General features: G+C 56.4%; 2 protein-coding genes across 6 annotated transcripts in view; one reads left to right on the top strand and one right to left on the bottom strand.

The window, feature by feature from the left end:
• The window catches only part of LOC139757564 (activated Cdc42 kinase-like), a 206,216-nt gene that overhangs the window by 155,778 nt on the left and 35,438 nt on the right, over nt 1-15,000 (bottom strand). The window lies entirely within an intron of this gene.
• On the top strand, nt 7,326-14,860 carry LOC139757500 (uncharacterized). Its single transcript, XM_071678014.1, is given in 8 exon segments — nt 7,326-7,460; nt 8,122-8,392; nt 11,187-11,190; nt 13,953-14,019; nt 14,068-14,119; nt 14,236-14,299; nt 14,352-14,459; nt 14,608-14,860. Coding segments are annotated over 8 exon segments (954 nt in total).

Here is a 15,000-nt window from a genome sequence, read left to right as displayed (position 1 = left end):
TTTATGCAGTCAAGCTTTCTGGAGGCCCCAGTGAGTGATGTAGCTTTTTGGAGGCCCCTAGGACGTGGTGTAGCTTTCTGGAGGCCCCTGGGAGTGGTGTAGCTTTTTGGAGGCCCCTAGGACGTAGTGTAGCTTTCTGGAGGCCCCTGGGAGTGGTGTAGCTTTCTGGAGGCCCCTGGGAGTGGTATAGCTTTCTGGAGGCCCCTGGGACGTGGTGTAGCTTTTTGGAGGCCCCTGGGAGTGGTGTAGCTTTTTGGAGGCCCCTGGGAGTGGTGTAGCTTTTTGGAGGCCCCTGGGACGTGATGTAGCTTTTTGGAGGCCCCTGGGAGTGGTGTAGCTTTTTGGAGGCCCCTGGGAGTGGTGTAGCTTTTTGGAGGCCCCTGGGACGTGGTGTAGCTTTTTGGAGGCCCCTGGGACGTGGTGTAGCTTTTTGGAGGCCCCTGGGAGTGGTGTCGCTTTTTGGAGGCCCCTAGGAGTGGTATAGCTTTCTGGGGGCCCCCTGGGAGTGGTGTAGCTTTTTGGAGGCCCCTGGGAGTGGTGTAGCTTTTTGGAGGCCCCTTGGGAGAACGACTGTCAAACGAGGGTGTGTCCACGAGAGCATCAGCGAGGAGGATACAGAGGCACAGAAGCCCGGATATGGTGAGGCACAGAAGCCCGGAGATGGTGAGGCACAGAAGCCCGGAGATGATGAGGCACAGAAGCCCGGAGATGGTGAGGCACAGAAGCCCGGAGATGGTGAGGCACAGAAGCCCGGAGATGGTGAGGCACAGAAGCCCGGAGATGATGAGGCACAGAAGCCCGGATATGGTGAGGCACAGAAGCCCGGAGATGGTGAGGCACAGAAGCCCGGATATGGTGAGGCACAGAAGCCCGGAGATGGTGAGGCACAGAAGCCCGGAGATGGTGAGGCACAGAAGCCTGCAGATGGTGAGGCACAGAAGCCCGGATATGGTGAGGCACAGAAGCCCGGATATGGTGAGGCACAGAAGCCCGGAGATGGTGAGGCACAGAAGCCCGGATATGGTGAGGCACAGAAGCCCGGATATGGTGAGGCACAGAAGCCCGGAGATGGTGAGGCACAGAAGCCTGCAGATGGTGAGGCACAGAAGCCCGGATATGGTGAGGCACAGAAGCCCGGATATGGTGAGGCACAGAAGCCCGGAGATGGTGAGGCACAGAAGCCTGCAGATGGTGAGGCACAGAAGCCCGGAGATGGTGAGGCACAGAAGCCTGGAGATGGTGAGGCACAGAAGCCTGGAGATGGTGAGGCACAGAAGCCTGGAGATGGTGAGGCACAGAAGCCTGCAGATGGTGAGGCACAGAAGCCCGGATATGGTGAGGCACAGAAGCCTGGAGATGGTGAGGCACAGAAGCCTGGAGATGGTGAGGCACAGAAGCCCGGAGATGGTGAGGCACAGAAGCCTGCAGATGGTGAGGCACAGAAGCCCGGATATGGTGAGGCACAGAAGCCCGGATATGGTGAGGCACAGAAGCCCGGAGATGGTGAGGCACAGAAGCCTGCAGATGGTGAGGCACAGAAGCCCGGATATGGTGAGGCACAGAAGCCCGGATATGGTGAGGCACAGAAGCCCGGAGATGGTGAGGCACAGAAGCCCGGATATGGTGAGGCACAGAAGCCCGGAGATGGTGAGGCACAGAAGCCCGGAGATGGTGAGGCACAGAAGCCCGGAGATGGTGAGGCACAGAAGCCCGGATATGGTGAGGCACAGAAGCCCGGAGATGGTGAGGCACAGAAGCCCGCAGATGGTGAGGCACAGAAGCCCGGATATGGTGAGGCACAGAAGCCCGGAGATGGTGAGGCACAGAAGCCCGGAGATGGTGAGGCACAGAAGCCCGGAGATGGTGAGGCACAGAAGCCCGGAGATGGTGAGGCACAGAAGCCCGGAGATGGTGAGGCACAGAAGCCCGGAGATGGTGAGGCACAGAAGCCCGGATATGGTGAGGCACAGAAGCCCGGAGATGGTGAGGCACAGAAGCCCGCAGATGGTGAGGCACAGAAGCCCGGAGATGGTGAGGCACAGAAGCCCGGATATGGTGAGGCACAGAAGCCCGGAGATGGTGAGGCACAGAAGCCCGCAGATGGTGAGGCACAGAAGCCCGCAGATGGTGAGGCACAGAAGCCCGGAGATGGTGAGGCACAGAAGCCCGGAGATGGTGAGGCACAGAAGCCCGGATATGGTGAGGCACAGAAGCCCGGAGATGGTGAGGCACAGAAGCCCGCAGATGGTGAGGCACAGAAGCCCGGATATGGTGAGGCACAGAAGCCCGGAGATGGTGAGGCACAGAAGCCCGCAGATGGTGAGGCACAGAAGCCCGGAGATGGTGAGGCACAGAAGCCCGCAGATGGTGAGGCACAGAAGCCCGGAGATGGTGAGGCACACAGCCAAAGGAACAATGGGAGTTCCCAGAGCCAAAGGAACAATGGGAGTTCCCAGAGCCAAAGGAAGAATGGGAGTTCCCAGAGCCGAAGGAAGAATGGAGTTCCCAAAGCCGAAGGAAGAATGGAGTTCCCAGAGCCACAGGTAGAATGGGAGTTTCCAGAGCCAAAGGAAGAAGTTCCCAGAGCCGAAGGAAGAATGGAGTTCCCAGAGCCAAAGGAAGAATGGAGTTCCCAGAGCAGAAGGAAGAATGGGAGTTCCCAGAGCTAGCCAAAGGAAGAATGGAGTTCCCAGAGCCGAATGAAGAATGGGAGTTCCCAGAGCCAAAGGAAGAATGGGAGTTCCCAGAGCCAAAGGAAGAATGGGAGTTCCCAGAGCCAAAGGAAGAATGGGAGTTCCCAGAGCCGAAGGAAGAATGGGAGTTCCCAGAGCCAAAGGAAGAATGGGAGTTCCCAGAGCCAAAGGAAGAATGGGAGTTCCCAGAGCCGAAGGAAGAATGGGAGTTCCCAGAGCCAAAGGAAGAATGGGAGTTCCCAGAGCCGAAGGAAGAATGGGAGTTCCCAGAGCCGAAGGAAGAATGGGAGTTCCCAGAGCCAAAGGAAGAATGGAGTTCCCAGAGCCGAAGGAAGAATGGGAGTTCCTAGAGCCGAAGGAAGAATGGGAGTTCCCAGAGCCGAAGGGAGAAGTTCCCAGAGCCACAGGTAGAATGGGAGTTCCCAGAGCCGAAGGGAGAAGTTCCCAGAGCCGAAGGAAGAATGGGAGTTCCCAGAGCCGAAGGAAGAAGTTCCCAGAGCCACAAGTAGAATGGGAGTTCCCAGAGCCAAAGGAAGGGAGTCAGTGAGGGTATATCTGAATACGTCCTTTGAATGCCAGTGTGACTGACACCTTCTGATCCGCCCTTGCATCTGACACCTCACGCCTAATGCTGACTGTAACAGTGAGTGACGTCCCTATTCGCCAAGTTCTGACTGTAACAGTGAGTGACGTCCCTATTCGCCAAATTCTGACTGTAACAGTGAGTGACGTCCCTATTCGCCAAATTCTGACTGTAACAGTGAGTGACGTCCCTATTCGCCAAATGCTGACTGTAACAGTGAGTGACGTCCCTATTCGCCAAGTTCTGACTGTAACAGTGAGTGACGTCCCTATTCGCCAAATGCTGACTGTAACAGGAGTGACGTCCCTATTCGCCAAATGCTGACTGTAACAGTGAGTGACGTCCCTATTCGCCAAATTCTGACTGTAACAGTGAGTGACGTCCCTATTCGCCAAGTTCTGACTGTAACAGTGAGTGACGTCCCTATTCGCCAAATTCTGACTGTAACAGTGAGTGACGTCCCTATTCGCCAAATGCTGACTGTAACAGTGAGTGACGTCCCTATTCGCCAAGTTCTGACTGTAACAGAAGTCACGTCCCTATTCGCCAAATTCTGACTGTAACAGAAGTAACGTCCCTATTCGCCAAGTTCTGACTGTAACAGTGAGTGACGTCCCTATTCGCCAAGTTCTGACTGTAACAGAAGTCACGTCCCTATTCGCCAAATTCTGACTGTAACAGAAGTAACGTCCCTATTCGCCAAGTTCTGACTGTAACAGTGAGTGACGTCCCTATTCGCCAAGTTCTGACTGTAACAGTGAGTGACGTCCCTATTCGCCAAGTTCTGACTGTAACAGAAGTCACGTCCCTATTCGCCAAATTCTGACTGTAACAGAAGTAACGTCCCTATTCGCCTAATGCTGACTGTAACAGTGAGTGACGTCCCTATTCGCCAAATTCTGACTGTAACAGTGAGTGACGTCCCTATAGATAGATGGGGGGATAGATAGATGGAGGAGGAGGAGTGTCAGCCTAGAAGGTGGTGGAGGAGGAAGGGATAGATAGATGAGGAGGAGTGTCAGCCTAGAAGATGGTGGAAGAGGAAGGGATAGATAGATGAGGAGGAGTGTCAGCCTAGAAGGTGGTGGAGGAGGAAGGGATAGATAGATGAGGAGGAGTGTCAGCCTAGAAGATGGTGGAAGAGGAAGGGATAGATAGATGAGGAGGAGTGTCAGCCTAGAAGATGGTGGAGGAGGAAGGGAAAGATAGATGAGGAGGAGTGTCAGCCTAGAAGATGGTGGAGGAGGAAGGGATAGATAGATGAGGAGTGTCAGCCTAGAAGATGGTGGAGGAGGAAGGGATAGATAGATGAGGAGGAGTGTCAGCCTAGAAGATGGTGGAGGAGGAAGGGATAGATAGATGAGGAGGAGTGTCAGCCTAGAAGATGGTGGAGGAGGAAGGGATAGATAGATGAGGAGGAGTGTCAGCCTAGAAGATGGTGGAGGAGGAAGGGATAGATAGATGAGGAGGAGTGTGTCAGCCTAGAAGGTGGTGGAGGAGGAAGGGATAGGATTGAGAGAGAGGAACCAGTGTCAGCCTAGAAAGATGGTGGAGGAGGAAGGGAATAGATAGTGAGGAGGTAGTACGTCCGCCTAGAAGGTGGTGGAGGAGGAAGGGATAGATTAGATGAGAGGTGGAGAGAGGAGTGGTACATGCTGCGAGGATGACGCGCACGCGCGTGCATCGAGACCCGATATAAACGGGACGTGAGACAGGGAAGTCCAAGCTGATTAGGGACAGCTTAACGTGCGAGGCATTACAGGAGGAGGAGGAGGAGGAGGAGGATGAGGAGGAGGAGGAGGAGGAGGAGGAGGGGGGGAGGAGAAGGAGAGAGGGGGGGGTAAGGAGATAGGAGCAGGTGGAGGACGAGGAGGAGGGGAGGATGAGGAGGAGGAGAGGAGGTGAGGTTGGAGAGAAGGAGAGGAGGAGGAGGAGGAGGAGGAGGAGGAGGAGGAGGAGAAGGAGAAGGAGGAGGAGGAGAAGGAGGAGGAGAAGGAGGAGGAGAAGGAGGAGGAGGAGGAAGAGGGAGGAGGAGGAGGAGGAGGAGGAGGAGGAGGAGGAGGAGGAGGAGGAGGAGGAGAAGGAGGAGGAGGAGGAGGAGGAGGAGGAGGAGGAGGAGGAGGAAACTGGCCATCTCCAATGTCTCACTATAGAGGCTATTTCTCCATTCAAAACTCAATGAACTCTGGCCCAAGTAGGCTTGGACTATGGTGCTCCAGTGTTGAGGCCTTTGATGATATATGTCCCTTTTGCAGAGGCATTAGGACCTTCCTCTCACGGACATGAGAGGCATTAGCACCTTCCTCTCACGGACATGAGACATTTGCACCTTCCTCTCAAGGACATGAGAGGCATTAGCACCTTCCTCTCAAGAACATGAGAGGCATTAGCACCTTCCTCTCACGGACATGAGAGGCATTAGCACCTTCCTCTCAAGGACATGAGAGGCATTAGCACCTTCCTCTCAAGAACATGAGAGGCATTTGCACCTTCCTCTCACGGACATGAGAGACATTAGGGCCTTCCTCTCAAGGACATGAGAGACATTAGCACCTTCCTCTCAAGGACATGAGAGGCATTAGCGCCTTCCTCTCAAGGACATGAGAGGCATTAGCACCTTCCTCTCAAGGACATGAGAGGCATTAGCACCTTCCTCTCACGGACATGAGAGGCATTAGCACCTTCCTCTCAAGGACATGAGAGGCATTAGCACCTTCCTCTCAAGGACATGAGAGGCATTAGCACCTTCCTCTCAAGGACACGAGAGGCATTCGTCGCCAGTCCCCTCCAGGTAATCTTGGACCTCTGTATACATTCCTTTCTGTCTATGTCTTCATTGTCCATATGAAGTGATGACACTTGCCCTGCTGCTGTACCCAGCGTACGTCCCATCATGTGAATGAGAAAGGGGCTTCGAATCGTTCCAAGGGGATCCGACGCGCGATGTCCAATCCCCTAAAGGGAGGGGAAAGAGGGAAAGGGGAAAGGGATCTCGAGACAAAATATACTTCACTAGGAAATGGACTGAACATGATCATGTGCCTGGCTGATACAAATAGCACGGCTATGTACCAAACTGTGGGAGCCCCTACTGGCAGATCTGGATACACCAGGAGTACATGGGGAAGCTGTACCAAACTCCAGGAATACATGGGGAAGCTGTACCACACTCCAGGAGTACATGGGGAAGCTGCACCACACTCCAGGAGTACATGGGGAAGCTGTACCACACTCCAGGAGTACATGGGGAAGCTGTACCACACTCCAGGAGTACATGGGGAAGCTGTACCACACTCCAGGAGTACATGGGGAAGCTGTACCAAACTCCAGGAGTACATGGGGAAGCTGTACCACACTCCAGGAGTACATGGGCAAGCTGTACCACACTCCAGGAGTACATGGGGAAGCTGTACCACACTCCAGGAGTACATGGGGAAGCTGTACCACACTCCAGGAGTACATGGGGAAGCTGTACCACACTCCAGGAGTACATGGGCAAGCTGTACCACACTCCAGGAGTACATGGGCAAGCTGTACCAAACTCCAGGAGTACATGGGCAAGCTGTACCACACTCCAGGAGTACATGGGCAAGCTGTACCACACTCCAGGAGTACATGGGCAAGCTGTACCACACTCCAGGAGTACATGGGCAAGCTGTACCAAACTCCAGGAGTACATAGGCAAGCTGTACCAAACTCCAGGAGTACATGGGGAAGCTGTACCACACTCCAGGAGTACATGGGGAAGCTGTACCACACTCCAGGAGTACATGGGGAAGCTGTACCACACTCCAGGAGTACATGGGGAAGCTGCACCACACTCCAGGAGTACATGGGGAAGCTGTACCACACTCCAGGAGTACATGGGCAAGCTGTACCAAACTCCAGGAGTACATGGGCAAGCTGCACCACACTCCAGGAGTACATGGGGAAGCTGTACCACACTCCAGGAATACATGGGGAAGCTGTACCACACTCCAGGAGTACATGGGGAAGCTGTACCACACTCCAGGAGTACATGGGCAAGCTGTACCACACTCCAGGAGTACATGGGGAAGCTGTACCACACTCCAGGAGTACATGGGCAAGCTGTACCAAACTCCAGGAGTACATGGGCAAGCTGCACCACACTCCAGGAGTACATGGGGAAGCTGTACCACACTCCAGGAATACATGGGGAAGCTGTACCACACTCCAGGAGTACATGGGGAAGCTGTACCACACTCCAGGAGTACATGGGCAAGCTGTACCACACTCCAGGAGTACATGGGCAAGCTGTACCACACTCCAGGAGTACATGGGGAAGCTGTACCACACTCCAGGAGTACATGGGGAAGCTGTACCACACTCCAGGAGTACATGGGGAAGCTGTACCACACTCCAGGAGTACATGGGGGAGCTGCACCACACTCCAGGAGTACATGGGGAAGCTGTACCACACTCCAGGAGTACATGGGGAAGCTGCACCACACTCCAGGAGTACATGGGCAAGCTGTACCACACTCCAGGAGTACATGGGGAAGCTGTACCAAACTCCAGGAGTACATGGGGAAGCTGCACCACACTCCAGGAGTACATGGGCAAGCTGTACCACACTCCAGGAGTACATGGGCAAGCTGTACCACACTCCAGGAGTACATGGGGAAGCTGCACCACACTCCAGGAGTACATGGGGAAGCTGTACCACACTCCAGGAGTACATGGGGAAGCTGTACCACACTCCAGGAGTACATGGGGAAGCTGCACCAAACTGGAGCCCCAGTGTGCCCAAGAGTACAATGGGGGTGAGTTCAGAGGGGGGGGGGGGTGCTCGTTAGGCATTAACTACCATTTCCACGGAAGAAGACGACCACCATCATCATTGCACTGAAAAGACACGTTGTGGGCAATTGGGGGAAAAGGTCAAGTGTGGCTGTGTGGCTGGCTGTGTGGCTGTGTGGCTGTGGGGCTGCGGGGCTGCCTGGCTGTGGGGCTGCCTGGCTGTGTGGTTGTGTGGCTGTGTGGCTGTCATGCTGTGTGTCTGTGTGGCTGTGTGTCTGTGTGGCTGGCTGTGTGTCTGTGTGGCTGGCTGTGTGTCTGTGTGGCTGGCTGTGTGGCTGGCTGTGTGGCTGGCTGTGTGTCTGTGTGGCTGGCTGTGTGGCTGGCTGTGTGTCTGTGTGGCTGGCTGTGTGGCTGGCTGTGTGTCTGTGGGGCTGTGTGGCTGGCTGTGTGTCTGTGGGGCTGTGTGGCTGGCTGTGTGTCTGTGGGGCTGTGTGGCTGGCTGTGTGGCTGGCTGTGGGGCTGGCTGTGTGGCTATGTGTCTGTGTGGCTGGCTGTGTGGCTGTGGGGCTGTGTGGTTGTGAGGCTGGCTGTGTGGCTGTGGGGCTGTGTGGCTGGCTATGTGGCTGTGGGGCTGTGTGGCTGGCTGGCTTCTGCACGTCAGAGGCGTTGATTTACGCCTGGAGGGGGTGTGGGGGTGTGGGGGTGGGTAGGTGGGTGTGGGTGTGGGTGTGTGTGATCCAGTGGGCCACATCGGGTGGGTGTGTGTCCCCCTCCACCCACCCCCCTGCATCTCTCTCTCTCTCTCTCTCTCTCTCTCTCTCTCTCTCTCTCTCTCTCTCTCTCTCTCTCTCTCTCTCTCTCACGTAAAGATGCGACGGTAGAGAGCTTGTGGGGTGTGGGGTGTGTGGGGTGTGGGGTGTGTGGGGTGTGGGTGTGTGTGGGGTGTGGGGTGTGTGGGGTGTGGCCGTACGTCCGGCATGTAATTCACTCCCACCTCTCTCTCCCCACACACACACACACACACACATATATATATATATATATATATATATATATATATATATATATATATATATATATATATATATATATATATATATATATATTTCACCGTCAGCCATGTGGGGTTCCGGTATGGTCCATAGCGGCCCGGGCCATGGATGGCCCTCACTCTCCCCCACAGCACGGCTGACCACTGCCCCCACAGTGTGTGTGGGGGTGGTTGTGGTGGTGGTGGTAAGGGGTGGTTTATGCTTGTGTGGGTGTGGTGGTGGTGGTGGTGGTGGGCTGGTGTGGGTGGTGGTGGGCTAGTGTGTGGGTGGGTGTGGGGTGTGTGTGGGGGTGGTCCCAGCCCACGGAGTTAGAGTAAACAAGGGGCTGGCGCCACCCTGATGTGGCCTTATACGTAGAGCCAGCCCACCACAGTGGGGGCTCTGTCTGCACACACACACGCACACACACACACACACACACGGTACCCTGACCCACCCAGTCTGCCGCTCCTCCCTCGACCCACCCAGTCTGCCGCCCTTCCTCAGACCCACCCAGTCTGCTGCCCTTCCTCTCTAGACCCACCCAGTCTGCCGCCCTTCCTCTCTAGACCCACCCAGTCTGCCGCCCCTCCTCAGACCCACCCAGTCTGCCGCCCTTCCTCTCTAGACCCACCCAGTCTGCCGCCCTTCCTCAGACCCACCCAGTCTGCCGCCCTTCCTCAGACCCACCCAGTCTGCTGCCCTTCCTCTCTAGACCCACCCAGTCTGCCGCCCTTCCTCAGACCCACCCAGTCTGCCGCCCCTCCTCAGACCCACCCAGTCTGCCGCCCTTCCTCTCTAGACCCACCCAGTCTGCCGCCCCTCCTCAGACCCACCCAGTCTGCCGCCCTTCCTCTCTAGACCCACCCAGTCTGCCGCCCCTCCTCAGACCCACCCAGTCTGCCGCCCTTCCTCTCTAGACCCACCCAGTCTGCCGCCCTTCCTCAGACCCACCCAGTCTGCCGCCCTTCCTCAGACCCACCCAGTCTGCTGCCCTTCCTCAGACCCACCCAGTCTGCCGCCCTTCCTCTCTAGACCCACCCAGTCTGCCGCCCTTCCTCAGACCCACCCAGTCTGCCGCCCTTCCTCAGACCCACCCAGTCTGCTGCCCTTCCTCCCTCTCGACCCACCCAGTCTGCCGCCCCTCCTCAGACCCACCCAGTCTGCCGCCCTTCCTCTCTAGACCCACCCAGTCTGCCGCCCTTCCTCTCTAGACCCACCCAGTCTGCCGCCCCTCCTCAGACCCACCCAGTCTGCCGCCCTTCCTCTCTAGACCCACCCAGTCTGCTGCCCTTCCTCAGACCCACCCAGTCTGCCGCCCTTCCCCACCCCGCGGCCCACCCAGTCTACCAGAGTGTTTCGTCCGTACGTACGTACGTTAACATCACGTACCACACACTGCCTACGTCACTTGTTAATACCAGTGCACGTCTTGGGTCTGAGCACAACACCCTCTGGGCCCACCCTGGGCCCACCCGTCACCCTCATGAACCCACCCATCACCCTCACCCCCCTCTGGGCCCACCCGTCGCCCCTCTGGGCCCACCCTCACCCCCTCTAGACCCACCCTCACCCCCTCTGGGCCCACCCGTCTCCCCCCCTGAGTCCACCCGTCTCCCCCCCTGAGTCCACCCATCACCCCCCCCCTGGGCCTATCCATCGCCCCTCTAGGCCCACCCGTCTCCCCCCTGAGTCCACCCATCACCCCCCCCCCCCTGGGCCTATCCATCGCCCCTCTAGGCCCACCCGTCACCCCCATCCCCTGGGCCCACCCATGACCCCCCCCCCGCATGACGATACACTCCACCCACTGTACGCACTCACCTCCACCCACCCACCCACCCCCAAGCTATTCATGCCATCACTGAGGTTTGGAAATTCACAAAATACACCCACCCCGCCCCGCCACCCACCCACCCAGCCTGGTGGGTGGGTGGGTGGGTGGGTGGGTGTATACATACACTAGTGTATACATACACTAGTGTATGTATGTATACACTAGTGTATGTATGTATGTATGTATGTATACACTAGTGTATACATACACTTGTGTATACATACACTAGCCTGAGCCAGGTATCCAGTTTATCAACCAAACCCTTAGAGATGGATGAACAGCTGGGTTGACTGTGGACCGACTGCCGCGCAACCAGGATTCGAACCGCGCTCGAGCCTGGGCGGCGGAGGCGCGTGAATGCGATCTGTTCCCGTTACATAAACACCGAGGGAGGGTCACACATGATGTGTTCCCGTTATATAAACACCGAGGGGGGGTCACACATGATGTGTTCCCGTTATATAAACACCGAGGGAGGGTCACACATGATGAGTTCCCGTTATATAAACACCGAGGGAGGGTCACACATGATGTGTTCCCGTTATATAAACACGGGGGGTCACACATGATGTGTTCCCGTTATATAAACACCGAGGGAGGGTCACACATGATGTGTTCCCGTTATATAAACACCGGGGGTCACACATGATGTGTTCCCGTTATATAAACACCGAGGGAGGGTCACACATGATGTGTTCCCGTTATATAAACACCGAGGGAGGGTCACACATGATGTGTTCCCGTTATATAAACACCGGGGGTCACACATGATGTGTTCACGTTATATAAACACCGGGGGTCACACATGATGTGTTCACGTTATATAAACACCGGGGGTCACACATGATGTGTTCCCGTTATATAAACACCGGGGGTGGGTCACACATGATGTGTTCCCGTTATATAAACACCGAGGGAGGGTCACACATGATGTGTTCCCGTTATATAAACACCGAGGGAGGGTCACACATGATGTGTTCCCGTTATATAAACACCGAGGGAGGGTCACACATGATGTGTTCCCGTTATATAAACACCGAGGGAGGGTCACACATGATGTGTTCCCGTTATATAAACACCGAGGGAGGGTCACACATGATGTGTTCCCGTTATATAAACACCGAGGGAGGGTCACACATGATGTGTTCCCGTTATATAAACACCGAGGGAGGGTCACACATGATGTGTTCCCGTTATATAAACACCGAGGGAGGGAGGGAGGGGGGGGGTCACACGGTAATGTGTTCCGGGATGGGATGGGATGGGGGATGGGATGGGGGATGGGATGGGATGGGATGGGATGGGGGAAGGTGTTACCTTTCCCACAAGCTTTCCCACACAGGGGAATGATGTGCGGCCATTCCACGGAGCGTATTTCCAATTTACGTTCCAGCAGACCTCAACCCCTACGCCACTCTCTCTCTCTCTCTCTCTCTCTCCCTTCCTCACCCTCTTCTCTCTCTCTCTCTCTCTCTCTCTCTCTCTCTCTCTCTCTCTCTCTCTCTCTCTCTCTCCCTTCCTCACCCTCTTCTCTCTCTCTCTCTCTCTCTCTCTCTCTCTCTCTCTCTCTCTCTCTCTCTCTCTCTCTCTCCCTTCCTCACCCTCTTCTCTCTCTCTCTCTCTCTCTCTCTCTCTCTCTCTCTCTCTCTCTCTCTCTCTCTCTCCTTCTCCCTCTCTCTCTCTCTCCTTCTCCCTTCCTCACCCTCTCTCTCTCTCTCTCTCTCTCTCTCTCTCTCTCTCTCTCTCTCTCTCTCTGTATACGCCCGTGACGACAACCGCCAACAGCACGAGTGAGGGAGGCTAGATTGTAGTGTTGTTGGTGGTGGAGATGGTGGTGGGTGAGTATGGTGGTGGTGGTGGGTGAGTGTGGTGGCGGTGGGTGAGTGTGGTGGTGGGTGAGTGTGGTGGTGGTGGTGGGTGAGTGTGGTGGTGGTGGTGGGTGAGTGTGGTGGCGGTGGGTGAGTGTGGGGGTGGTGGTGGTGGGTGAGTGTGGTGGTGGTGGGTGAGCGTGGTGGTGGAGATGGTGGTTGGTGAGTGTGGTGGGGGTGGGTGAGTGTGGGGGTGGTGGTGGTGGGTGAGTGTGGGGGTGGTGGGTGAGCGTGGTGGTGGAGATGGTGGTTGGTGAGTGTGGTGGGGGTGGGTGAGTGTGGGGGTGGTGGTGGTGGGTGAGTGTGGTGGTGGTGGTGGGTGAGTGTGGGGGTGGGTGAGTGTGGGGTTGGGTGAGTGTGGTGGTGGTGGGTGAGTGTGGTGGTGGGTGTGTGTGGTGGTGGTGGGTGAGTGTGGGGGTGGGTGTGTGTGGGGGTGGGTGAGTGTGGGGGTGGGGGTGATGGGTGGTGATGTGGGGGTGATGGGTGGGCGGGGGGGGGGGGGTTGTGGTCCGGTCGTGGCCAAAGCGCTCGTGCTGTTGTCTCCTTGATGGCTGAATGGCTGGCTGACTACCTGGTGGAATGGCTGGCTGACTACCTGGTTGAATGGCTGGCTGACTACCTGGTTGAATGGCTGGCTGACTACCTGGTTGAATGGCTGGCTGACTACCTGGTTGAATGGCTGGCTGACTGCCTGGTTGAATGGCTGGCTGACTACCTGGTTGAATGGCTGGCTGACTGCCTGGTTGAATGGCTGGCTGACTACCTGGTTGAATGGCTGGCTGACTACCTGGTTGAATGGCTGGCTGACTACCTGGTTGAATGGCTGGCTGACTACCTGGTTGAATGGCTGGCTGACTACCTGGTTGAATGGCTGGCTGACTACCTGGTTGAATGGCTGGCTGACTACCTGGTTGAATGGCTGGCTGACTACCTGGTGGAATGGCTGGCTGACTACCTGGTTGAATGGCTGGCTGACTGCCTGGTTGAATGGCTGGCTGACTACCTGGTTGAATGGCTGGCTGACTACCTGGTTGAATGGCTGGCTGACTACCTGGTTGAATGGTGGGCTGGCTAGCTGAATGACTGGCTGATTGGCTGGCTGGCTGGTTGGCTATCTGGCTGGTCGAATCAATGGCAAGCTGGCTACCTGGTTGAAGTTTTTGCTGGTTGGCAGGTTAGCTGGCTGGCTGGTTGGTTAGCTGGCTGGTTAGCTGGCTGGTTAGCCGGTTGGTCAGCTGGCTGGTTGGTTGGTTAGCTGGCACGTTAGCTGGCTAAAGTTTTTGCTGGTTGGCAGGTTAGCTGGCTGGATGGTTGGTTAGCTGGCTGGTTAGCTGGCTGGCTGGCTGGTTAGCCGGTTGGTCAGCTGGCTGGTTGGTTGGTGAGCTGGCACGTTAGCTGGCTGGATGGTTGGTTAGCTGGCTGGATGGTTGGTTAGCTGGCTGGTTGGTTGGTTAGCTGGCAGGTTAGCTGGCTGGTTGGTTGGTTAGCTGGCTGGCTGGTTGGTTAGCCGGTTGGTTAGCTGGCTGGTTGGTTGGTTAGCTGGCACGTTAGCTGGCTAAAGTTTTTGCTGGTTGGCAGGTTAGCTGGCTGGATGGTTGGTTAGCTGGCGGGATGGTTGGTTAGCTGGCTGGTTGGTTGGTTAGCTGGCAGGTTAGCTGGCTGGTTGGTTGGTTGGTTAGCTGGCTGGCTGGTTGGTTAGCCCGTTGGTTAGCTGGCTGGTTGGTTGGTTAGCCGGCAGGTTAGCTGGCTGGCTGGTTGATTGGCTGGCAGGTTAGCTGGCTGGTTGGTTGGTTAGCCGGCAGGTTAGCTGACTGGCTGGTTGATTGGCTGGCAGGTTAGCTGGCTGGCTGGTTGGTTGGCTGGCAGGTTAGCTGGCTGGCTGGTTGGTAAGCTGGCTGGCTGGCTGGTTAGCTGGCTGGCTGGTTGGTTGGCTGGCAGGTTAGCTGGCTGGCTGGTTGATTGGCTGGCAGGTTAGCTGGCTGGCTGGCTAGTTAGCTGGCTGGCTGGTTGGTTAGCTGGCAGGTTAGCTGGCTGGCTGGTTGGTAAGCTGGCTGGCTGGCTGGTTAGCTGGCTGGCTGGTTGGTTAGCTGGCAGGTTAGCTGGCTGGCTGGTTGATTGGCTGGCAGGTTAGCTGGCTGGCTGGCTAGTTAGCTGGCAGGTTAGCTGACAGGTTAGCAGGCAGGTTAGCTGGCAGGTTGGCTGGCTAGTTAGCTGGCAGGTTAGCTGG

The sequence above is a fragment of the Panulirus ornatus genome, chromosome 27 (genome assembly GCF_036320965.1).
Source record: "Panulirus ornatus isolate Po-2019 chromosome 27, ASM3632096v1, whole genome shotgun sequence".
Taxonomy (NCBI): Eukaryota; Metazoa; Arthropoda; class Malacostraca; order Decapoda; family Palinuridae; genus Panulirus; species Panulirus ornatus.
This window is presented reverse-complemented; position numbering and strand designations above follow the sequence as displayed.